The 26,755-nt window shown below is 45.1% G+C and overlaps 1 protein-coding gene across 2 annotated transcripts in view; it reads right to left on the bottom strand.

Annotated features, from left to right (window-relative positions):
- Positions 1–26,755, bottom strand: part of EXOSC8 (exosome component 8) — a 51,959-nt gene that overhangs the window by 23,631 nt on the left and 1,573 nt on the right. The window contains exons 2-7 of one of the 2 annotated variants that reach the window (XM_077484165.1): positions 24,368–24,463; positions 17,338–17,374; positions 8,947–9,010; positions 6,398–6,471; positions 6,094–6,139; positions 3,628–3,733 (exon numbers count right to left, since the gene is read on the bottom strand). In XM_077484165.1, the coding sequence (XP_077340291.1) occupies positions 3,628–3,733; positions 6,094–6,139; positions 6,398–6,471; positions 8,947–9,010; positions 17,338–17,374; positions 24,368–24,444 (404 nt within the window). In that variant the 5' untranslated portion in view covers positions 24,445–24,463. Of the gene's footprint in view, positions 1–3,627; positions 3,734–6,093; positions 6,140–6,397; positions 6,472–8,946; positions 9,011–17,337; positions 17,375–18,793; positions 18,937–24,367; positions 24,464–26,755 lie in introns of those variants that run through there. The other variant, XM_077484166.1, reaches the window with a different exon arrangement.

Here is a 26,755-nt window from a genome sequence, read left to right as displayed (position 1 = left end):
TTGCGCTATAAACAAAAATAGAGCGATAATTGTGAAAAAAACGCATTATTTTTTACTTTTGTAATAATAAATATCCCCCAAAAATATATAAAAAAAAACATTTTTTTCCCTCAGTTTAGGCCGATACGTATTCTTCTACATATTTTTGGTAAAAAAAAAAAAATCGCAATAAGCGATTATTGATTGGTTTGCGCAAAAGTTATAGCGTTTACAAAATAGGGATAGTTTTATAGCATTTTTATTAATAATTTTTTATTATTTTTTTTTTTTTTTTACTAGTAATGGCGGCGATCAGCGATTTTTATTGTGACTGCGACATTGTGGGGGACCCATCGGACATTTTTGACACATTTTTGGGACCATTGTCATTTATACAGTAATCACTGCTATATAAATGCAGTGATTCCTGTGTAAATGACACTGGCAGTGAAAGGGTTAACCAGTGGGTGGCAGTGTAGGGGTTAAGTGTTCCTAGGGGTGTGTTACTAACTGTGGGGGGGGGTTGGGCTTTCATTTAGTGTACACTGATCTCTGCTCCAATCACATGGAGCAGAGATCAGCGTCACTAGTTGCTAGGCAGAATGGGAAAATTTTGTTTATACAGCATTTCCTCCATTCGGCCGCTCCGTGAGACGATCGCGGGGATGCCCGCGGCGATCGAGTCCGCGGGTCCCACGACCGGACTCACGGGGGTCCCGACCAGCGCGGGAGCGCGCCGCCGGCGGCGCGCTCCCGATGGCACGGCGGCAACGAATATTGGACGTACATGTACGCCAATATGCCTGCCCGTGCCATTCTGTCGACGTACATCGTCGTGCGCTGGTCGGGAAGTGGTTAATGTCACACTGGCGATTTGCAATTTTTCAAGCAATTGTGGTTCTAAAACCAAAACCTTTTTTTCACCTTAATGCATTCCCTACATTAACCACTTATTGACCTCACGCAGATCTACTGCGGCAGGTCGGTTCTCCTGCGCGAACTGACTTACCAGTCCGTACAAGGATAGCGGGCGAGCACGTCACAGGTCCCACGGACTCTATGTCCGCTGGCAACCCACAATCGCCTTGTACACAGGCAGAATGGGAAACTGCCTATGTAAACAAGGCATTTCTCCGTAACATGACAGGGATCTTGTGTTCCCAGTGATTGGGAACAGTGATCTCATGTCCCTGGCGGCTCATCCCCCATACAGTTAGAACACATTTAACCCCTTGATCGACACCCCCCCCCCCCCCCCCCCAAATTTAGCCCGTTCCCTGTCTGTGTCATTTTTACATTGATCAGTGCATTTTTATAGCACTGATCAATGTAATAATGTCATTGGTCCCCAAAAAGCGCCATTTGGGGTCAGATTTGTCCGCCGCAAAATAAAAAAAATGAAAATCGCAGATTGCCACAATTAACAGTAACATCTATCCCATAGTGTGTCGACGCAATAACTTTTGCGCAAACCAATCAATATACACCTATTGCGTTTTTTTTTTTTTTAAATACGTAGAATATACATCGGCCTAAACTGATGAATAAATTATTTTTTGGGGATCTGTATTATAGTAGAAAGTACAAAAAAATGTTTTTAGCTTTATGGCGCAAAAAAAAAAAATTAAAATCACAGGGGTGATAAAATACCACCAAAAGAAAGCTCTATTTGTGGGTAAAAAATACCTCAAATTTTGTTTAAGTAGAATTTTGCATGACCGTGCAATTGTCAGTTAAAGCAACGCAGTGCTGCATTGCACAAAAAAAAAAAAATAATAATAATAATAATAATAAGTTAGGATCCGCTGCAGGCCACATCCATGTTTGGCTGTCTTCCTTCTGGGGCTGCGGACTCCGGCTCTGTGACTGGCTGGAGCCGGGTGACATAACTCCCACGCATGCACACAGGAGCCACCAGTCATGGCACTCGCTCGTGAAGAAATGACACGAAGGGCCATTTCTTCACAGTGCATGCGCCAATGACATCAGTGCAAAACACAGTAAATATCTCCTAAACGGCATTTAGGAGATATTTACAGTACTTATAAGTAAGCCTAGAATAAGGCTTGCCTATAAGTACAACTTCCACAGACAGGTTTACAACCTCTTTACTGTAATGGTGTAGCACAAGTTTGACCCGCTAGCTACAAACTGGTGGCATTATCAATTTGTAGCAGATATTAATCGTTATTACAAAAAAAATAATAATAATAATAAATACTCAGTCTGACACTATTACTATTTTACTTAGAGAAGGCAATCTGTCTTGTTTACATGGGCAGAAAAGCATTCTGCCTGTGTACTGAACAATTGGTCGGAGTCGGTGGACAGTTTCTCAACTCCAGTGTTCAAGGTGCCCCAACAGGTCATGTTTTCAGGCTTTTCATTATTTTGCACAGGTGATTTGATCAGTTTCACTGCCTTAGTAATTACCATAGCTGTTTCATCTGAGGGAAATCCTATAAACATGACCTGTTGGGGTGCCTTGAGGACTGGAGTTGAGAAACGCTGGTCTACGGAACCCGTCACTGGACTCCAGCGGACCTGAAGAGGTTAAAGACTTACTGGTTATAAGGCGTTTTCAAAAGGTTCCAGAACACACCAAAACATTAGTGGAAGGCTGTATTGTATTATAGGACAGTGTTTCTCAACTCCTGTCCTCAAGGCACCCTAACAGGTCATGTTTTCAGGATTTCCCTCAGATGAAATGGCTGTGATACTGATCAAACCACTTGTGCAAAATAATGGAAATCCTGAAAACATGACCTGTCGGGGCGCCTTGAGGACTGGAGTTGAGTAAAACTGTTATAGGATAACAAATTAAAGTACAACCTAGAAAGAATGTGAGAAGCCTTGGTAATCTGTCAGGGAGACCATTTCTTTCACTTAGCAAAAGGCAAATTGCGGTAATCTATAGTTTCACATCACTCTAGTCAGACATATAAAAGCTGACACTTGTTTGGTTGGGCCGAGTTTACATACTTGATAAAATGCAATTGCTTTAAGCCCTTGTACTTTGTTTCAACAACTGTATTGTTTACTGACAGATTGTAATTACCGTATGTATCGGCGTATAACACACACCCCAAGTTTCGGAGGGAAGTTTAAGGAAAAAAAAACCTTACATTTTAAATGCCCATCAATGTAGCCTTCCACTGTCCCACTGCAGCCTTCCCCAAAATTGCAGCATGGTTTAGTTTTAAATTTACCGCTGCCGAGATCGTCGGCTCCTCCCGCCGCCGGCATAGACCGAGCCAAGCCGAGTGTACTCTGCTCGCAGTAACGCCCCCATCCCGCCCCTTGGCCTGGCTCCTATGATGGACACAACACCAGGCCAATGGCGGGACGTAAAGGCTAGGAGGCGGGACTGGGCATGACAGAGCGGAGCCGAGTACACAGTACACTCTGCAAATGTCAACGGCGCTCCACAGACATTGCAGATCAGCGGGGGGGAGAGAAATCGCCGTATAACACGCACCCATGATTTTCTCCTGATTTTAAGGGGGAAAAAAGTGCACGTTATACACCCATAAATACGGTATGTCTGCAGCTGCTCATTAACACGTCCGCTATAGCCAGAAAAACAATTCATACAGAAAAAAAAAAAAATGAAAAAATGAAAAAATTAAATAAAGATAAACCCTTTACTTTTCAATGACGTCTGCAATAAATTGACTAGCGACTTGAGCTTCTTCTCCTGGAGGACCAGGCCGAAAACGTGGGGAACATAGTGGTGTAAGTTCAACATTAGGAACTGAAAATACAAAAAAAAAAAAAAAAACACCTTTAGTAGGAAAACAAATGGCAAATCCCTGAAGAAGCATTCTAATATACCGTATTTATCAGGCGTATAACACGCACTTTCCCCCATGAAAATAGGGGGCAAATCTAGGGTGCCTGCTATACACCAATATAGTCTGCCTCGCAGGGGAAGGAAGGGGTGAGCGCCGCCAGATTAGACAGAGCCAGTGTTCTATTGAATAGTGTCTGCCGTCGAAAAGTGCCTGCGCATGTTCAGTTCGGAAGTGCACTCAAGCCGATTTCCCGATCAGCTGGCGTGATGTCATCATAGTGCATGCGTACATCGTAGGAAGCATTTTGCAACGGGAGATACCATTTGGACGTGCACAGTTAATAGCCACGCAAACAGTGGAGGGACACCGTAGTTGTCAGATTGTGCCTCGCTAATGCAGGGTGGGTTTACAGTGTGCTCAATGTCGGGTTTTGCCTGTGTTGCAGGGTGGGTTTGGTGTGTTGAACTGCGTGATTTGCGTGCGTCTAAGGGCAGGTTGCAACACAGACTAAACCTGCCCTACAACAGGGAGACACAATCTGACAACTGCAATCTCCCTCCACTCTTTGCATAGCTTTCAATTGTGGCCATCAAATGGTATCTCTCATCGAAAAATGCCTTCTATGATGTGCACATGCGCCATGGTGACAACACACCAGCTGATCAAGAAATCAGCTGCAATGCCCTTCCATACTGCACATGTGCAGGTACTATTCAATAGAACACTGGATCTTCTGTGTAATCGGCTCAGCCCAGTCATACCCAGTCCCGCCTCCTGGATGGTTCCTAGCATTGATGTCACAAGTCCCAGCGTTGGACTGGTATTATGTCCATCGTAGGAGGCAAGCCTGGGAGTGACTGTGAGCCAAGTACACAGGAGATCCAGCTCTGTCTACCTGGCACTGAGCAGGCTGCATTAACGGGCACTGGTGAGGCTGCAGATGGGCAATACGAGGCTTCATGGGCACTGAGTAGGGGTGCAACAGATCGGCACACCACGCGATCCGCTGATCGGCCTAGCTCCAGCCATCTTGGTACACCCAGTGGCTGCTGTCTCGTCAGGAAGTGACATTTAGTCGCCGCCATCTTGATACACCCCACACAGTAATGATAGTGAGAAGGGGGCAAGCGAACATCTTGTTACACCAACCGGAGTTTCAGATTTCACAGTTATTTTCAACACATTTGTAAAATCAGGTGTTGTGTCACATTAGCAACCATGTAAGATCAGCAGGTTTGCTGCTGCTTTTAAAATTGTAAATCCGGCGGACTGTTTAGATGTTAAAAGACTGTATTTAAGCATATAAGCTCTGTTTTGTGTTGAAAATAACTGTGAAATCTAAAACTCTGGTGGGTGTAACAAGATTTGTCTTTTTTTTTTTTGCTGATCTGAAAAATTATCCAATCCTTGAATCTTATCCGAGGAACGTTTTGATCCGCGAGTTTTTTTGATCCTTTGCACCGTAGCACTGAGCAGGCTTCATTGATGTGCAATGGTGAGGCTGCAGATGAGCATTGATAAGGCTCCATCCATGGGCACTGACCCTTATTTTGCTTCAAATTTCTTTATTTCGAATTTTTGTTTTTTTCCTGAAACTTCCCTCTTAAAATGAAGGTGCGTGTTATACGCCGATAAATACGGTCATCGTTCATTTAAAAAATGATGACTATAGCTATAGATTTTTTTTTTTTTTTTTAATCAGACACACAAACCTACATATTATGAACGGAGATATAAAAAAACACAATAAATAAATATTTGTAAACTAGCTGGTAAAGCTGATCGCCAGCTTTTAGTAAACTTTAATTAGTTTGTTTGGACCAAGCAATTTATATCACCAACAGATGCAGCAGCTGTGTGCAGTGAATAAACCTGTTTGTAGCCTCAGACTTCCCGTCCCCCTCCCGGAAAATAATCCAGATTAACTGATCGCTGAATACAAAACTTCCTCCGATTGGCTGCGCTGGATATTGTGAAGTTATCAGATAATCAGAGGAAGCTTCGTATTAATTCAAAGAATACAAGTTTCCCCCGAAAGGCTGAGCAACATTCGGCCAACTCGATTCTTTGCAGCACTCAGGACAGCCAACCTCCAGAGAAGTAGAGAAAGAAGAGGAGATGCCATATGGTTTTTCAAAATGATTAGGCCAGAAAAAACATATGTATAATACTAAAAAAAAAAAGAAAAAAAAGCTGTAAATCACATTGTAAGCGTAGTATTTGTTTTTTTTTTGTTTTTTTTAGTTCACCTCCAGTACAGGTAAAGTACTAGTCGCTTCTGATGAGGACAGCTGAGCCTACACAGAATGATATCACTTACCAATATAGCCCTTGTTAGGAGCATCTATTGGAGGGGTTGCAAACTCCTATGGGAGAAACAAGGGGAACACAAGATCAGGGAGTAGAAGAATACATATTACACAACCAGAAGAGTAATAATTAGTGGGAACTGTTAAACGAGACATACAAAGATCAATGCACGCCTTTAGGAAAGTCAATGAAATGAAAGATCTTGCCAATTTCCACTTCAAAAGGAAATGTTGCTGTGTCTCTGGGGACACAATGGGCAGCCTATAATTTCCATACAGCAGCTTTCCCAGCTACCATTTATACATAAAACTCACCGCTTTAATGCCACATATTACAGTGCAGTTCCCAATCTTCACTAACGCCGAGCCATCAGCTGTGGTAATTGAGCCTGTAATCACAAAAAAAAAAAAATTTCACCATTTACATGGTAAATAAAATACACAAAATAAAACACAGGACAGAAAAACTGCTCAGACCACAAATGTTCCAGATTCCCATAAATAAAAAAATAATTACAAAGGATTGGTCTGGCCCACCCAACTACTGGCCACACATTCACTTCTGACACAAATCTGAACTCTCTACTAGGGATCAGCCAGGAAGTGAAAGTTCATGAAGACGAATTTTAATTACTTAAAGTAGAGCTCTGGAACGATTTTGTTACACGCATCCAATATGACTGCCCTCTCCATAAATATAAATTCTTAATCTGCTTTATGCAAAAACTGCAGCTGTCTTACCACTAGGATGAGTACCAGCCTGCTATACTACATCACCAAGCCATTTTCACTCCTGTGATAGTTTGACCCACAATCATCTGGTCAAGCAACATACTCAAATTTTATAAAAAAAAAAAAAAAAAAAATTGGGAGTCAGAGAAAAGTTCTCTTTGGATGGTATTTAATAACCACTGGGTTTTTTTTTTTTTTTTTTTACAAAAAAAAAATAAAGACCAAAAATATGTAAAAATGTTTTCAAAACATATCAAATATATAGATGCCAGGATGGTACAAACACCCTTAACCAATTACAAACCAGGCCCTTTCTGGCACGTTTTGTTTACATGTAACAATCAGTATTTTTTTTTGCTAGGAAATGACTTGGAACCACCATGATCTTTTTTATAGCAGAGGCCTAGAGAATAAATTGCTATCCATTTACTCAGCATCAGCAAAGCATCCTCAAAACATGTCACACTTTAAAATTGCACACACTCTTTACAGGTTACCACTTTATACATAGAGGACTAGAATTAATGCCCATGATCTGGCATTCGTGGTGATACCTCACATGTGTGGGCCGATCAGTTTGTGTGCGTGTATGCAGGACAGATGCGTGCCCTCATCTTTGCGTGCTAAAATGGGGGACGGGGGCACTTTACTTTTTTTTTTTAAATCACTTATTGCTGTCACAAGAAATGTAAACATCTTTGTGACAGCAATAGGGATGAATAGACCAAGATCTGTGTTTTCAAATGCTTTTGATTTTTGAAAATGGCTCAGTTGGCATCTGGGGACACCAGAAGGGATGTCAGGTCATAACTTCTGGGTTACCATAGCTGATTAAAGCCCATCTAGGCCTTGTTCAGCTCTCAAATCAGCCAGCAGACGTGCTGACTGGGCGCTCGGGTCTCCTGGTGGTAGGCCGGTCATTTAAAAAAACATTGCATAGGGCAGGGCTCAAAATTTCAAGACCTGAGCTACTAGCCAGGCCTCAAGGGTTACTCGCCACCAATTGTCCCACCCAACCCCTACCCTGTCCCGCCTCTAAACATGCCCTCATAAATTATCTCATGAAATTACCCTTAAATGTTTTATGCAGAATTAGCAACTTTACCCATGTCCGCCAAGGCAGCCTTGCCCGTATCCACCAATGCAGGGGAGCAGAGGAGCATTGCTGGGCAGATGATAAAAGCGCTGAGGGACATCACTGGAACAGCTTTGATTTCAATTGCTGTGTGTTACCGCCACTCTGTGTCCCGTACAGCCCCGCCTCCTGGCCAGGGAACTTTGATACACATCACTCGTCTCGGGTTCCAGGGGACCAGGGGACGGGGAACACTTGGCTTTCTAAATGAAAGACGCTAGTGATGTCCCTCACGCTCTTATCCAGCCGGCTCTCTCCTCTGTCTTCCCCTCTGTGAGTGCTGGGAAAAGGACTCCAATACAACCCGCCAGCCGGCAGTGCTTCCCCCCCCAGCCCTCAAAATGCGAACAGGCGAGTAATTTTTGAGGGCTGGCATAAGGGACAAGACATCCCCTATGCGATAAATATATATATATATATATATATATATATATATATATATATATATATATATATATATACACACACATACACACACACACACACACACACACATATACACATATACACATATACACATATATATATATATATATATATATATATATATATATATATATATATATACACACACACACACACATATATACATACACATAGATACATACACACATTATATACACGAAAACGTTGCTTGTGCTGCATGTTACATACTGCTGAGCAAGAGCAATCATTTCAGGTCAATTAACTGATGACCTGTAAGGGCTTCTAAAGCATCGCCTATGGAAAATGTAGGGTGCTAAATATTTTGGCTGTTTTATGAGCGCATACACACTTAGACCCCTTGCACACAGGCAGTTTTGGCACTAAAAATAGCACCTGAAACTGCCTCTCATGCCTCCCCAGTATGAAAGCCTAAGTGCTTTCGCACTTGCAGGTCGGCAAAAAATAAAAAAAATAAAGTTGTAAAAGCAGAATCTTTGGGGCAGTGTAGGAGCAGTGTATACACCGCCCCTTTGAATGAATGCTGCCCATGCCACACTACAATGATACTTACCAACATTTATTGTAGTGGTCCTGAATTCACTCAGGTCTCTTCCATCGGGCCGACATTTCTCCTTCTATAAAAAAATAAACAAAAAAAGACCAAACACTAGAAAGTTAAAAACTGGTGGGGGTGATATTTATTTGATATAAAAAAATTTTTTTAAAAACACACACAACCCACAACGTGCAATATTGGACGGAACGGAGTACTAATGATCACAGATAATCTACAAGAAAGGTTTCTGTGCTGAAGACAATGAAAGATAACAAATGCCACCAGTGATTTTTGTTAAAGGAGATTCATCATGTCTTCACATGGATCACAGTCACAATAATAAGTAATCAAGACAAAGATATCAAAGAAAAAAAAAAAAAAGTCAGCATTAAACAAACTTAAAGGGGTTGTAAAGGCAGAAGGTTTTTTTTTTTTTTTTTTTAACTTAATGCATTCCATGAAGATAAAAAGCCTTCAATTTGCAGCAGCCCCCTCAACTCCCTAACACTTACATGAGGTCCCTCTGTCCAGCGATGTCCATGGGTGTCTAGGCCGTCCGATAGTCTCCTTCCTGATTGGCTGAGACGCAGCAGCAGTGCCATTGGCCCCCGCTGCTGTCAATCAAAGCCAGCTAGCCAATCAGGAGAGAGGGGGTGGGGGCCCCCATAGCAATCTGTTTACTGTGGGGGCACTGAACAGGAGGGCAGGGCCAGGAGCACAGAAGGGGGACCCGAGAAGAGGAGGATCTTGGTTGCTCTGTGCAAATCCACTGCAACAGAGCAGGTAAGTATAAAATGTTTTTTCCTATAAAAATAAAGAGCCTTTACAATCACTTTAATGTAAACAAAAATGTAATCATTTTCCATCATGGTACGTTTTAAACAACAGCCAACTGACAGCCTGTTTACACAGTGCTGTTTATAAAAACAACTGGACAAATAGCCATTGTGCGTTTTTTCTTGCCTGTTTATCACCAAGTACTGACCTGTACACAGACACTTTACAGAGCCAAGCCGAGGAGCTGGGTACCATGTGATTGCTGTGACTGGGCATCAAAGGGATCACAGGCTATTGTTTACATGGTCAATCCTTCCCCCTTCCTCTTACAACAGAGAAGGAGATAAATTGTAGTCATTTGTGAATGGGGGGAAGAGTGAGTGGCTCAGTGGCTGCAAATTCATTGACATTCTGGATTTTTTTAACTTATTAAAAAAAAAATAAGTTATATACAATTAAAAATGTTTGATGTTTCCTAGTGTAGCGTTTCTCAACTCCAGTCCTCAAGGTGCCCAAACAGGTCATGTTTTCAGCCTTTTCCTCAGATGAATCGTCTGTGGTAATTACTAAGGCAGTGAAACTGATCAAATCACTTATGCAAAATAACGGAAAGCCTGAAAACATGACCTGTTGGGGCGCCTTGAGAACTGGAGTTGAGTAACACTGCCCTGATACATAGTTATCTTAATATGTGGGCAAATGTTATCGCTCACCGCTGCCAGCTCCCTCAGTGTGGCTTCCCTGAACTTCCGGTTGAAGAGAGCACGCACTGAAAATCGGGGCTCAAGAGACTTCACAGGTGTGCACAGTTGTCAGCAGCTGTCCATGGAGATTGGAGGGGGAGGGAGCTGGGCAACGCTGCCCTTGCCATGTTTCCCAGTTTCTGCGCTTCCACTGGCAGGCCCAGAAACCCCAAGGTGGGTGCTTCTGGGTAGAGGAAGGTAGACTACCAAATGGCGATTCATCTGCTCTCCATTAGCTTCAATGGATGGCAGGGGAGACATTATAAAGACCCCTGATGTCTCCATAAAGAGAACCGGGCACAGCCAATTGGTATCATATAGGGGACGTTTGGTCACTGCTTGGAGTTTCCTATCTTTTCTGTAGGTGGGTGGGGCTCATTATGCTACCTGGAGGATGGTTGGGGGGGGGGGGGGCTAAAAAAAATAAAAAAAAATATAAAAAAAAAAAAAAAAAAAAAAAACACATACTCACCTAGGTGAATCGTTCCGATCCTACATATGGCCCCCGGCTAATAAGACCAAGATCGGAGTGATCAACGACCACTGATCACTCGGTTCTCAGTGAGTAGAGAGCCCTGTTTTCAGTTACTGGCTCTCTGTTCTGCCCCACTGGGCAGTGGAAGGGTCAAGAGGCTGAGCCACCTATTGCTCAGGAATCTGGGTTTAACCACTTGCCTACTAGGCACTTACACCCCCTTCCTGCCCAGGCTATTTTTCAGCTTTCAGCGTTGTCACACAACACTGTACCCAAACAAATTTTTTATCATTTTCTTCACACAAATAGAGCTTTCTTTTGGTGGTAATCACTGCTGGATTTTTTTTTTGTAAAAAATTAGACCAAAAATTTGGGGGAAAAAAAATGGAATTATGTACCGGTAACATCCTTTTCCAGGAGTCTTTCAGGACAGCCACCTTAGAGAGACACCGGCTCCTCCCCTCTGAGGAAACACCGCCTTCAATTTCATAATTTAAGCCTCCTCCTCCCTTCGTTCCTCAGTTCTTCCAGAGTACCTCCGGCCAAACTGGGGAGACACAAGAACACGTCAAACAAATAAACTTTTTAAGTCTTACCTGACGATCTCATGTAATGAGTTCCCGATGATCTGCAACAATTTGGGTGGGAACCGGTGCTGTCCTGAAAGACTCCTGGAAAAGGACATTACCGGTACGTAATTCCATTTTTCCCCAATCGTCTTTCAGGACAGCCACCTTAGAGAGGATAAGCGAGTACATTACCTTAGGGTGGGACTACTGCCTGTAGCACCTTACGACCAAAGGCTTGGTCTTTGGCTGACAGAAGATCCAGTCTATAGTGTCTCACAAACGTAGAAAAACTGGACCACGTTGCAGCTCTACAGATCTGTTCCGGAGATGCACCAGCCCACTCTGCCTGAGAAGTTGCCACGGCCCTGGTTGAGTGTGCTCTAATGCCAGCTGGAGGATCTAATCCCCCTGCCACGTATGCCTGCCCAATGGCTAACCTTAACCATCTAGCTATGGTACGTCTAGAGGCTTTGGAACCCTTCCTGGCCCCTGAAAATAAAACAAAAAGTGAATCTGTCTTTCTGAACTGACTTGTGCAGTCTAAATAATAAAGAACACATCTTCTAACATCTAGTCTGTGAAACATGTGTTCCTGTTCTCTAACTGGATTTGAACAAAATGTAGGTAGCACAATCTCCTGCATCCTGTGGAAACTAGAGGCTACCTTAGGCAAAAAGGCCGGATCTATCTTCAAAACCAGACGATCCGGAAAAACCTGAAAAAAGCCCTGACAGAAAGGGCTTCGAGTTCACTTACTCTTCTTGCTGTAGTGATCGCCACCAAAAACACCGTTTTGAGAGTGATCAGCTTTAATGAGCAAGATTCTAACGGCTCAAAAGGTTCCCCTGTGAGAACCTGTAAAACTAAAGAAAGATCCCAAACTGGGAAGGGGGAGCTTGAAGCCGGTCTTTGCCTACCTAGGGCCCTGAAGAACCACGGCCACCAGTGAGGTGCAATTAGAATGAGGGTAGTGTTCTCCACTTGAAATTTCCTTAATACTGCTGGAATGAGCACTGGAGGGGGGAAAGCATAGCACCTGGAGAAACCCCAACTCTGTGCTAGTGCGTCCACCGCCAATGCCCCGTCCCCCCTGTTTATGGAGAAGAACGTTGCTACCTTCGCGTTTTCCCTTGCGGCAAAGAGATCTATTGCAGGAATCCCCCATCTCCGGGTGATCATTTCGAATATTTCCTGCTTGAGAACCCAATTGCCTTCTCTCAGAGTTCTCCTGCTGAGAAAATCTGCCACCTGATTTTGTTCTCCCTTCAAGTGGATTGCTGAAAGGGACAGGATATTTGCTTCGGCCCATCTGAGGATGGCTTCCGCTAGAGCCCATAAGGACTTGCTCCTGGTGCCCCCCTGTCTGTTGATGTAAGCTACCACCGAGGAGTTGTCCGACCTTACCCTTACGTGATTCCCCCGGAGCTCCTTCTGAAAGGTTCTGAGAGCTAGATCTACTGCCCTCAGCTCCCTCCAATTCGAGGATCTCCTCGAGTCCCTCTTTTCCCAAATACCCTGTATTAATCGGGAGTCTAGGTGTGCCCCCCAACCTGAGCTGCTTGCATCGGTCGTGACCACCCTGGAGGTTGGCATGACCCACTCTAGACCTTGGGACAAATTTGCTCCCTTCCTCCACCACCAGAGGGACCTCTTTACCTGATCTGGAATCGAAACCAGAGAATCCAAAGATTCCTGGCTGTGATCCCAAACCTTCAGCACAAATAATTGTAGAGGGCGGTAATGTAACCCTGCCCACTGAACCGCTGGAAGAGCGGATGTCAGCAACCCTAGCGCTGACATGATCTTCCTTATGGAGATCTGGTAGTTGCCCTGAAGAAACAACAGAGCCCTGTCTATCTTTTGAATTTTTTCCAAAGGAAGAAAGACCCTTTGTACTGTTGAGTCCAACTCGTACCCTAGGAAAGTGACCCTCTGGGAAGGGATTAAGTTGGATTTCTCCAGGTTCAGGAGCCAACCCAGGCTTACTAACAGATTTCTTGTGACCTGTAAATCCTGAATTAACTGTGCTGGGGAAGGGGCAAACAGAAGGAGATCGTCGAGATATGCGATCACCGAGATTCCCCTGAGACGCAGAAATGCCAGAACTTCTGCCATCCCAGTCTGAGAAAACGCTGGTGGGACTCTGCGATTGGAATATGCAGGTATGCATCTTTCAGATCTATTGATGCCATGAAGCAGTTCGGAGGTAGGAGTGCTTTTACTGAGTAAACCGAATCCATCCGAAACCTTCTGTAGGTAACTGAGACATTCAGGGGCTTCAGGTTCAGGATGAGCCTGAACTTTCCCGAAGGCTTGCGAATCACAAAGACGTGAGAGTAGAAGCCTCTGCTTGTCTCTCCTACTGGAACCCGTACTACCACCTCCTGTTCTTCCAACTCCTGAAGAGAGGAAAGAAGGGCAGATGATTTTTCTGCGCATTTTGGCAGCTCGGTGACAAGGAACCTCAGAGAAGGGAGTTCCGAAAACTCCAAATGGTAACCTCCTCTGACGATCCCCAAGACAAACTGATTGGAGGAAATCATTTCCCACTGTGGGAGGAAGGCCCCCAATCTTCCTCCCACCGTGACCCTGTCACTGAGATTTTTTGGGCTGTTCAGGAGGGCGAAAAATTGCTCCCCCGGGGCCCTTGCTTTTGAGTCCCCAACTTTTCTTCTGCTGAACCGTACGGGGTGGTACAACCCTTTTCTGGGGACGAGTCTTTCTTTTGGCTTGTTCCCCAAATTTCCTTTTAACAGGAAAGGCCTTTCTTTTGTCTGCTGTGCGATCTAGCACTGTTTCAAGACCTGGTCCAAACAGTAGATCTCCTGTAAAGGGGATTCCACAAAGTTTAAGTTTGGATGCATTGTCTCCAGGCCAGGTCTTCAGCCATAAGGCTCTCCTGGCAGAGTTGGTCAGGGCCAAGGACCTTGCCGACATTCTCACGGATTCCGCCGAAGCGTCCGCTATGTAGGCTATCCCTTTAAGAAGCATGGGAAAGGAGGATAGAATAGTCTCCTTTGCTGTCCCTGCTTCAATGTGTGCGCTAATCTGGGTGAGCCAATACTCCATGTTGCGGGCCACCACCGTGGTTGCCATGGCTGGCTTAAGATTTCTCTGTGATGAATCCCAGGCCTTCTTAAGAAGGCAATCCATCCTTCGATCCATAGGGTTAGAAAGTACCCCCATATCCTCAAAGGATAGATCAGTGTGTCTGGACACCTGGGAAAAAGCAGCGTCTAGTCTGGGAGATTTATTCCAGACGAGAGTCTCTTCCTCCGAAAAAGGAAACCTACGTCTTAATGCCCCAGAAAAGAAAGGTTTCCTTTCGGGATCCCGCCATTCCTTCTTGATGGTATCGATCAAGACGTTATGCACTGGGAACACCCGCTTCTTTTGTTCCCCCATGCCCTTGTACATCCGATCATGGAGTGACAATGTCTTAGTTTCTTCTTGAATGCCTAAAGTGGTATGAATCGCTCCCAAGAGCTCATCCACATCCTCCAGGGAAAGCTTATACCGCGAGATTCTGCTGGATTCCCCATCCAACACCTCGGCGTCAGACTCCCCCTGGGAGTCTGAAACGACACTGTCAACTTCCTCCTCAGCTTCCTCCCTGGGACCCTCTGAATTCTCTCCCCTTGCAGGAGGAACATCCACAGGGCTGGATGGTACACTCTGCTGCGCTGGTGTAGGAGTGCTCGGAGGCTGGGGCCACTGAAAACTGGAAAAAAAGTTTTAGAAGGACTGAAAGGTACCAGAGAGTTCCTTCATAGAGGCTACCAGATCTGCACCCTGCTCTACTGCCTGTTCCTTAAGTAAATCCTCAATACATTGTTTGCAAATAGCTTTAGACCAAGAGTCTCCCATAGACGTTCTACATGAAGGGCACTTCTTCTTAGAACCATGGGGGGACTTGCTCGTGGCTTTCTGAAAGACACAAAAACACAGGAAGGGGCAGCATGAGCCTAAAAAACAGCAACACCAGCGCTACATAGAGGACCACCGGGAGTGCCCCCCCTAGGATCAACCATCACCAGGATCCCAGACACACTACCCTTCCCCCCGACCACCAAGGAGGAACACCAGTGGAGCTACTGGATACAAGTAAGGGAACACCTCCCCAGGTTTCCTCTTACCTTCGAGTGGCTGGTGCTGTTATCTCCAGGAGTTTTTGAAGCCTCTGCCTCGGACATTCTCCCGTTGAGGAAGCGTGGTACGAACGCGCCTCTAACAGCTACCTGTGCAACTGTGAAAAGAGAGGCTGCACCAGCCGAACGCTAGGTTCCCCTTCACGTGCCGCGTCCGGAACCGGAAGACGCGGATCGAACGAAGGGGTCCGCCCCCACCGGAACTGACGTCGCCCGCCTACCGGTCCGGCCTCCAGCTCCCAGCCGGCTGCGTACACAGGGGGGCCCTGGACGCCTTCGTTCAGCACCCCACTGGGCGAAACGCAGGGATGAACCTCTCCAAAGACTTCCTGCTTTCCCCAAGCGAAGATTGGAGTGCGTGTAAAGGTCAGTCGAGTATTCAGCTTCCCCAGCCGACTGGACTGTTTGTTCCGTTGAAACCCCCGCGGGTGAACGAACGGACGACCCCATAAACTTCCTGCTTTCCCCAAGCGGAGTTTAGGGTATATGGACAGTACGAACACTTCAGCTCCCCGCTGATAGGACTGTCCTGAACCGACCGATGAACGGTCGGATAGCCGAACGGGGCCAGGGCTCCGCTCGGATGGCTTCAGTTTCACCAACCGAATTTAGCCTTAAGGTTCCTTGGCGGTGTCTCCCCGCCGGAGGAAACACCATAACTGAGGAACGAAGGGAGGAGGAGGCTTAAATTATGAAATTGAAGGCGGTGTTTCCTCAGAGGGGAGGAGCCGGTGTCTCTCTAAGGTGGCTGTCCTGAAAGACGATTGGGGAAAAACAAGTTTTTTTTACTTTTTTTTCTGTCATTAAGTTTTGTAACCAAGTAATTTTTTGCCTTCACTGATGTGCACTGATAAGGCGGCACTGATAGGCATTGATGAGGAGGTGCTAATATGCTGCATTTATAGGTGTCACTGATAAGCGCCACTGATGGGCAGCAGTGGTGAGCACTGATAGACGGCATGGATAGGTGGCACTGATTACCAGCACTGACTAGCATGGCTAATGGGCAAAGATTTGTGGCACTTGTGGGCAGTAGTGGGCATTGACTGCTGCCACTGGTAGGCACTGTATTGTTACACTATTTCTATTATTGTAATCAGGGCACTGATGGTCAGTGCCATGATTACATCCCTAGATGTCCCCCTGTGAGGACATGCCGCTGATCAGATCTCTTCACACTGTCAGTGTGAGGCGAGGAGAGTCGATTACCGGTATCTTCGTGTTTACATGTGACCAGCTGTGATTGGACACAGCCAATCACATGGTTAAAGAGTGGCGGGCATGGCTCTTGACACAGATCGGAGTTGTGCCGTCTCCTAGTAATATGGCGCCGCCGCCACTCACCACCTCAGGAGTGCAAGTGCGGCTGTTCTGGCCCGCCATCATATGCGTCCCATAACAAGAGCTGCACCGCCCCGCCGTCATTTGACAGTGGGCAGGCAGCAAGCAGTTAAAAAAATAAATTAAAAAAAAATTACTTTTGGTGAGCCGGAAGGTGCTTGCAGTGCCAACCACAGCTCCAATTTTACAGAGTGGGCAGGATTTGGCTAAATCCGAGGTGTCTATGGCAAGCCTTAGACTACATAAAAATCATGGAGCCATTTACTTTAACAGCTGTGAATCACGAGCATATAAATGATATATTATTTGAGGTGAAATATTTCTGATCACAAAATTAAGATTGTATTACTCACTAGAAATTTTCTGTAATATTCCAGGGGCTCCACTGACCTGAAAAAAAAAAAAAAAAAAAAAACAACTTTATTTTTGGAAGGAGTTGAATTTCACAGAAAACAAACGTCCACCTTTACGGAGTATGAGGACTCATCCACACCAATGGGTCATCCCTCATTCCAAACACGAGTTCCCCCCTCATTTTAAATATGGGTAAATTCTTGTTTCAATCATGGGTCACCCCTCATTCTACTAATGGGTCACCCCGCACATCAATCATGGGTCACCCCTCATTCTACTAATGGGTCACCCCGCACATCAATCATGGGTCACCCCTCATTCTACTAATGGGTCACCCCGCACATCAATCATGGGTCACCCCTCATTCTACTAATGGGTCACCCCGCACATCAATCATGGGTCACCCCTCATTCTACTAATGGGTCACCCCGCACATCAATCATGGGTCACTCCTCATTCTACTAATGGGTCATCCCGCACATCAATCATGGGTCACCCCTCATTCTACTAATGGGTCATCCCGCACATCAATCATGGGTCACCCCTCATTCTACTAATGGGTCATCCCGCACATCAATCATGGGTCACCCCTCATTCTACTAATGGGTCATCCCGCACATCAATCATGGGTCACCCGTTATTCCAACCATAGGTCATCCCAAATTCCAATTATGGGTCAATCCATGCCCAATTCCAAAAACCTGGGGCCGTGCCCAATTCCAAAAACCAGGGGTCATCCCCAGGGCTGTCTTTAGGGTGGGCAAAAGGGGCACCTGCCCCAGACCCTCTCATTGTTGAGGGGCCCAAGATCCTCACAATCTCTCCCTGTCACATAGTCCAGCTGCAGTAAAAGGGAAGCAGTAAGCGGTGATGTCCTTGCAGGACAGCAGAATCGGCCAAGTGGAGAGACACTAACGATGGGTCGGAGGAGTGAGAGGATCACAAAGAGGAGACAATGACAGTCCTCAGGCAGCATGGATCTATCTAGCAACCAATCAGTGAGCAGTAATCTCTAGCAACCAGTGGTGGCCCTTCCATTAGGGGTGCAGGGGCGCTGCCCCCCTATCCATGCGGCCAGACCCCAAATCTACATACAGGGCACCAGACGGATTGGATTCCAATGGGAGGGTTTAAAGCAGGTGATTAGAGCCAGAGGCTCTAATAAGCTTCAAAAAAGGGTGGGCTCAGAGCACTGCGCTCCGCCCACCCAGTTATGTGACAGCATATTCGCTATTATCACACAGATTCTCCTCCTGGCCAACCAGGTAGCGGGCTTCCCACCGTGGCTCGCGCCCCCCCCATTCCAATTATGGATGATTCCTCATTCCAAAACACGAGCCCCCCTTGTTCCACTAATGGCGGACTCATTCCCCACAAGGGTATGGGCGGTGAGGATCTCCTCTGTCCGCTCAGACCCGCACACGATGGTGATCTTTAGCTCCGTTCCACACTCACTTGAATCCAGCCGCCATCCCTCCACCATGTGCGGACAGACTTGTCTCCGGCGGCGGAGTCCTGAGTTCCGCTGATGGGAGGAAGTCACACGTGCCTCCTGATCACATGTACACACAGCGCACTCCCCCTGCTGGACACACAAGGAACAGCGCGCCGCTCACACTACATGGGGTTGGCTGAGCTGCTGCTTCCTGTACTGGCTCTGCTGCTTGTATGAATCGGGGTGGGGTCTAGAAACGTGGATTATTTCCATGTAATGACAGCCCGTACTTCGTGTACCATATCACTTCCATAACAACTCTGATTCCAGCAATCTGTCAGCCAATTAGAGGAGACTATTGCCGACCTCCCCACCTGAATACTAGATTCTTTAAAGCGGGAGTCCGCGTTTTTTTTTTTTTTAAAAGCCAGCAGCTACAAATACTGCAGCTGCTGACTTTTGAAATAGTGACACTTACCTGTCCAGCGCGTCCGCGATGTCGGCACCCGAAGCCGATCTCTCGATCGTCTCTCGGATGCTGCCGCCGCCATCTTGGGTATGGGAATCAGGAAGTGGAGCCTTTCAGCTTCATTTCCCGGTTCCCTACTGCGCATGCGCGAGTCGCGCTGCGCAATAAGGATGGACCCGCTGCCTCTGGGATCTGTGTGTTTCCCAGCAGGCAGCGGGGGACTTTCGGAAAGGGGCGTAATCTACGCCCCTTTCCGCAGAGAGCTATCCAGGAAGTGGGTGCAGATACCTGTACTGTACAGGTACCTGCACCCCCTCCCCCCTGAAAGGTGCCAATTGTGGCGCCGGAGGGGGGGAGGAATCCAATGAGCGGAAGGTCCACTTTAGGGTGGACCTCCGCTTTAAATTACAGCTAAAGGAAAAACCTCTTTTTAATTTGTATAGCCCATCTGTGTCCCATTGGGGGAGACTTATAGTAGTCCATTATGTGTCACTTACCTGACACAGGAGCCAGCGATGTCACCGCTGTCCCCTGTAGTCCGGCTCATCCATCTTCTCGGTGGGGTCTCGCTGCTCTGCCGCTGTCATTCGGCGAAGCCGCGATGACGTCACTCCCGCGCATGCACACAGGAGCCACCACTCACGGCATATCGCCGCTGACCGCGGCACGCTCAGTGCACCTGCGCGCCGCTGTCTACGGCACATGCGCCGTAGACAGCGGTGCCTATCTTTCGGCAAATATCTCCTAAACCGTGTAGGTTTAGGAGATATTTCTTGGACCTACAGGTAAACCTTAATCTAGGCTTACCTGTAGGTCAAAGTTGGTTGTAAGGGTTTACAACCACTTTAAATGGCACCCAAACACATCAGCACCTGTAGCGTGTTTTTCCATGAGCTAAATTGTGTCACAGTGCCCTGCAGTTAGGTGCGGCTCCTTTTTACCACTTGACCTTCGAAAAAGATTTTCATGACCAGACCATTTTTGAAAAAATATTAAATATTATTATGAATACTATTTATATATTAATTTAGATCAGTAATCTTCCTTAACCACCAAAAGATTTACCCCCCCCCCCCCCTTCATGACCAGGCCATTTTTTCTGATACGGCACTGCAATACTTTAACTGACAATTGCACAGTCGTGCAACACTGTACCCAAATAAAATAGATTTCCCTTTTCTCCACAAATAGAGCTTTCTTTTGGTGGTATTTGATCACCTCTGCAGGTTTTTATTTTTTGTGCTGCAAACAAGAAAACAACAACAATTTTGAAAAAACAAACAAACATATTTTTTACTTTTTGCTATAAAACACATCCAATAAAATAAAAAATAAAAATCTAATTTCTTCATCAGTTTAGGCCAATATGTATTCTGCTACATGTTTTTGTTAAAAAAAATCCCAATAAGCTTATGTTGATTGGTTTGCATAAAAGATATAAGGGGTTATTTACTAAAGGAAAATCCACTTTGCACTGAAAGTGCACTTTGAAGAAAAGTCGCTGTAGATCTGAGGGGGACATGCAAGGAAAATAAAAAACAGCATTTTAGCTTGCACATGATTGGATGATAAAATCAGCAGAGCTTCCCCTCATTTCAGAGCCTCCCCTTAGATTTAGAGTGACTGCACTTCCAAGTGCACTTTCAGTGCAAAGTGAATTTTCCTTTAGTAAATAACCCTCATAGTGTCTACAAACTATGAGATATTTTTTTTTATTTTTTTACTAGTAATGGCGGCAGTCAGCGACTTATAGCGAGATTATGGTATTGCAGTGACAATCGGACACTAACTAATACTTTGGACATTGTGGGGGCCAGTGACACCAATACAGTGATCAGTGCTAAAAATATGCACTGTTGCTGTACTCATGACACTGGCTAGGAAGTTTTTAGCATTGGGGGAGATCAAAGGGTTGACTGTGTGTCTAACCTAATGTTTTGAAGTGACAGAACGGTGAACTGCCTTGTTTACATAGGCAGACCGCCATTCTGTCAGTGTAACCAGGCATCGGTGGGTGCCGGCGGACATCTAGTCTACTGTACCCATCAATCAGCTCAATTAGATACAGCGGGAGCGGGCCACAGGCAGCGCGCGCACCTCAGACCCGGAAGTGCCGGATCACGTACTAGGTATGTTATCCGTTGCAGGAGCGATGCCTTGCCGCTGTATACATACCTCCCAATGTTTTGGAATGAGAACGAGGGACACTTGTTAGCAAAAGTATGTAGGCATAGGACACACCCCATGCCACGCCCCCTTTAAGGAGAATTATACAAAAAAATGATTAGTTAAACCCACAAGTGTTTTTTTACCACTACTATTCCTTTATATTGGCTTTTAGGATTTACAAATGCAGCGATTTAGAATTCCGATGAAAGGTTTAGCACTGGGGAATACTTTTTGAAAGGTAAAAACTGTATACACAACTATATAGATCAGGTCAAAATGGGGGACAAATGAGGAGGAAAGAGGTATATTGCTCCAAATCAGGGACAATCCCTCGAAATCAGGGACAGTTGGGAGCTATTTGTATATATACAGTATACGGTGGGCAAGCGGTTAAAGAAGAGCTAAAGGAAACTTTCTTAGGAGTAAGGAAGGATTGTAACATCTGGCAGGTTTTTTTTTTTTTTTTTGCATTCTGTCTGCCATTTAGGAAGATTTCCTTTCACTTCCTGACCCATAGCCACAACAGGAAGGGGGAGGAAATTCCTCCAAATGTGATGGAATCCAGGGGCAGGGGTGCCAGAACTAAAGTCCCCATTGGATAAATTCCTCTCTATTCCTGTTCTGGAGACAACCCAAAATCTGAGATTTCCTTTCACTTTCCTTTTCAATGATAATGGTAAACAAGACAAATAAAGAGGATGAATCTCCCTAACAAGACCACATCAATAAAAACCTGACAGGTGTTCTTATCCCTCTCCATTCTATCCGGAAAAAAAAAAGTTTTGCGTTTAGCATACCTTCCAACTTTTTGAGATGGAAATGAGGGACACCCATCAACAAAAGTATGCAGGTATAGGACACACCCATTGCCACGCCCCCTTAAAGGAGAATTGTACAATAAAAAAAAAACAAGATTGGTTAAACCCACAAGTGCTTTTTTTTACCACTAATATTTCTTTATATTGGCTTTTGGAATTTACAAATGCAGCAATTTAGATATCAGATGAAAGGTTTAGTGCTGGAAAACACTTTTTAATAGATACAAAGTGTATTTTATATACAGTGCCTTGCGAAAGTATTCGGCCCCCTTGAACTTTTCAACCTTTTGCCACATTTCAGGCTTCAAACATAAAGATATAAAATTTTTATTTTTTGTGAAGAATCACCAACAAGTGGGACACAATTGTGAAGTGGAACTAAATCTATTGGATTTTTTAAACTTTTTAAACTAATAAAAAAATGAAAAGTGGGGGGTGCAAAATTATTCGGCCCCCTTGCGTTAATACTTTGTAGAGCCACCTTTTGCTGCGATTACAGCTGCAAGTCGCTTGGGGTATGTCTCTATCAGTTTTGCATATCGAGAGACTGAAATTCTTGCCCATTCTTCCTTGCAAAACAGCTCGAGCTCAGTGAGGTTGGATGGAGAGCGTTTGTGAACAGCAGTTTTCAGCTCTTTCCACAGATTCTCGATTGGATTCAGGTCTGGACTTTGACTTGGCCATTCTAACACCTGGATACGTTTATTTGTGAAGCATTCCATTGTAGATTTTGCTGTATGTTTGGGATCATTGTCTTGTTGGAAGATAAATCTCCGTCCCAGTTTCAGGTCTTTTTCAGACTCCAACAGGTTTTCATCCAGAATGGTCCTGTATTTGGCTGCATCCATCTTCCCCTCAATTTTAACCATCTTCCCTGTCCCTGCTGAAGAAAAGCAGGCCCAAACCATGATGCTGCCACCACCATGTTTGACAGTGGGGATGGTGTGTTGAGGGTGATGAGCTGTGTTGCTTTTACGCCAAACATATCGTTTTGCATTGTGGGCAAAAAGTTCGATTTTGGTTTCATCTGACCAGAGCACCTTCTTCCACATGTTTGGTGTGTCTCCCAGGTGGCTTGTGGCAAACTTTAGACAAGACTTTTTATGGATATCTTTGAGAAATGGCTTTCTTCTTGCCACTCTTTCATAAAGGCCAGATTTGTGCAGTGTACGACTGATTGTTGTCCTATGGACAGACCCTCCCACCTCAGCTGTAGTTCTCTGCAGTTCATCCAGAGTGATCATGGGCCTCTTGGCTTCATCTCTGATCAGTCTTCTCCTTGTCTCAGCTGAAAGTTTAGAGGGACGGCCAGGTCTTGTTATATTTGCAGTGGTCTGATACTCCTTCCATTTCAAAATGATCGCTTACACAGTGCTCCTTGGGATGTTTAAAGCTTGGGAAATCTTTTTGTATCCAAATCCGGCTTTAAACTTCTCCACAACAGTATTACGGACCTGCCTGGTGTGTTCCTTGGTCTTCATGATGCTCTCTGCACTTTCAACAGAACCCTGAGACTATCACAGAGCAGGTGCATTTATACAGAGACTTGATTACACACAGGTGGATTCTATTTATCACCATCAGTCATTTAGGACAACATTAGATCATTCAGAGATCCTCGCTGAACTTCTGGAGTGAGTTTGCTGCACTGAAAGTAAAGGGGCCGAATAATTTTGCACGCACCACTTTTCAGTTTTTTATTTGCTAAAAAAGTTTAAAATATCCAATAGATTTCGTTCCACTTCACAATTGTGTCCCACTTGTTGGTGATTCTTCACAAAAAATTTAATTTTATATCTTTATGTTTGAAGCCTGAAATGTGGCAAAAGGTTGAAAAGTTCAAGGGGGCCAAATACTTTCGCAAGGCACTGTACATCTATATAGATCAGACCAAAATGAGGGAAAAATGAGAAGGAATGAGGGACAGAGGGACATTGCTCCAAATCAGGGACAGTTCCTCCAAATCAGGGACAGTTGGGAGCTATGCTTTAGATATACTTTTAGGCAGAGAAGGGCTTGTTATTTTCTGTAACATTTTGATTAGTTGTAGGGCATTACTTAGAATGTATAACAGCCAGGAAGCTAGCATTTTCAGAAGGAGGTCAGCAATTCCTTGTATTTCTTATATACATACATACCTACATTTAGGCCTGGTTGGCATACGTGCATGTATGTTTGCATACACACATGGTAGGTACAGTAGCCCATTCATCATTTCAAACGTGCTGCTCGACCTGCAAAAAAATAGGGAAAGAAATCCGTGACCTTTTTTAAAAAAAAAAAAAAGTCGCAATGTACCTAGCCACATGGTGCTGCAGCACTACGCAGTTTGGGGTGCATGAAAACTGGCTTTGGGGTGCCATCAGGCTAGGGTCACATCTCTGCAGAGTGAACACAAAATTGAATATGATCCCAACTTACAGAGAAACACACTGCACTTTTTCAGAAGCATAATGCCCTGTACATAAGGTCGGACTTTCCGACGGAAAGTGTGTGATCGGATCGTGTTGTTGGAAAATCCGATCGTGTGTGGGCTCCATCTGACTTTTTCCATCGGAATTCCCAAAACAAAGTTTGAGAGCTGGATCTAAAATTTTCCAACAAAATCTGATCGTTTAAATTCAAGTTGTGTGTAGACAATTGCGACGGACAAAGTGCCACACATGCAATTTGTCGTCGGAAAGGCCAAACGTGTGTACAGGGCATAAGAGTGCCATTAATTCTTAAATGGCACCCAAACACATCTGCACCAGTAGCGTGTTTTTGCGCACCAGCACTTTTATTGTTTATGATCTGATAGCAGATCTGTGTGTGTATGTCTGTACACTTTTAGTGAAGCTATAACCTGAAAAATGCAGCTCCTTGAGTTGTATATAATGCAATGGGACTGCTTTGGTTCCCCTCCTGATAGGCATATGTATAAGGTCCTTGAATCATGATCTGTATAAAACACTCACCTAAAATCATGGTGGTTAACAGAAATAGAAGACATTACTGAAAGATAACACTTCTATAAAGAGTACTGCTTGCATGGTCAGTATATGACATGATAGATTACATTCTTGCAAGGAAATGTTAGCACCATAGTTGATTTCAAGGGACTACCCTTGATTTGGAGCAATGTCCCTCTGTCCCTCATTCCTCCTCATTTGTCCCTCATTTTGGTCTGATCTATATAGCTGCATATAAAATGCACTTTTTATGTATCAGAAAAGGTTTTCCAGCACTAAACTTTTCATCTGATTTCTAAATTGCTGCATTTGTAAATTCCAAAAGCCAATATAAAGGAATTGTAGTGGTTACAAAAAGCACTTGTGGGTTTAAAGGGGTTGTAAAGGTAAATGTTTTTTCACCTTAATGCATTCTATGCATTAAGGTGAAAAAACATCTCACACTGCCGGCGCCCCCAGTCCCCCCGTTTTACTTACCTGACCCCTCGAAAATCCCGCGCTCGCCCCCGCCGTCCTCTTCGCCGCTCAGCCTGGCCGCTGATTGGCTGGAGTGGATGGATTGAAAGCAGCGCAGCCATTGGCTCGCGCTGCTGTCAATCACATCCAATGACGCAGCGCGCCGGGGGGCGGGGCCTTGTGATACAGCGAGCGGCTATAGCCGCCGGCTGTATCACGGGAGCGCGCCCGCAGTGCTTCTCACCAATGCGAGGGAGCTCGCATTAACGTGAGAAGCACCTGCGGGAGGAAGCAGAGACAGCCGCCGAGGGACCCCAGAAGAGCAGGTTCGGGGCCACTCTGTGCAAAACGAGCTGCACAGTGGAGGTAAGTATGACATGTTTGTTATTTTAAAAAAATAAAAAATTTTACTTTACAACCCCTTTAACCAATCTTGTTTTTTTTTACAATTCTCCTTTAAAAGGGTGTGGCCAGGGGTGTGTCCTATGCCTGCATACTTTTTCTGATAGGTGTCCCTCATTCTCATCGTAAAAATTTGTGAGGTATGAAGCACCTTAAAAAGTGTTACTAAACCCAGGACCCTGCATTCATTATATCTGGTCTCCCACAGTACGCAGAACATGGAAATGCAATAGTTTCAGTAAATATAAACTAGAGGTCGACCGATATGGGTTTTTCTCTGGCCGATGCCGATGCCGATATTTAGAAATCATGGCGGCCGATAGCCGATATATGATGCCGATTTTTTTGGGCCGATATGTTAGGCCGATTTTATTTATTTTTAATCCCCCTTGATCTAACACACCTTTCCCACTGGGGCGTTTTAAGGCGCTTTTGGGCTAAAAATAGCGCCTGTAAAGTGCCTGCGAAAACGGCTCCCCTGCAGTCTGTGTGAAAGACAGAGTGCTTTCACACTGAGGCGATGCGCTGGCAGGATCTTAAAAAGAAGTCCTGCAAGCAGCACGTTTGGAGTGGTGTATACCGCTCCTCCACCACTTCTGCCCATTGATATGAATGGGCATCACTGCCGGAGTGCATGCAATGCGATTTGGCAGCGGTGCTTCATGGGCTCATTTAACCTCTTCCTTGGCCGCTAGCTGGGTTATATGTGCCCCACTA

Source organism: Lithobates pipiens, unplaced genomic scaffold (assembly GCF_037356315.1).
Source record: "Lithobates pipiens isolate NorthernLeopardFrog02 unplaced genomic scaffold, aLitPip1_a1.2 Scaffold_16, whole genome shotgun sequence".
Taxonomy (NCBI): Eukaryota; Metazoa; Chordata; class Amphibia; order Anura; family Ranidae; genus Lithobates; species Lithobates pipiens.
Note: the sequence above shows the minus strand (reverse complement) of the source record. Positions and strands in the feature narration are given on the sequence as shown.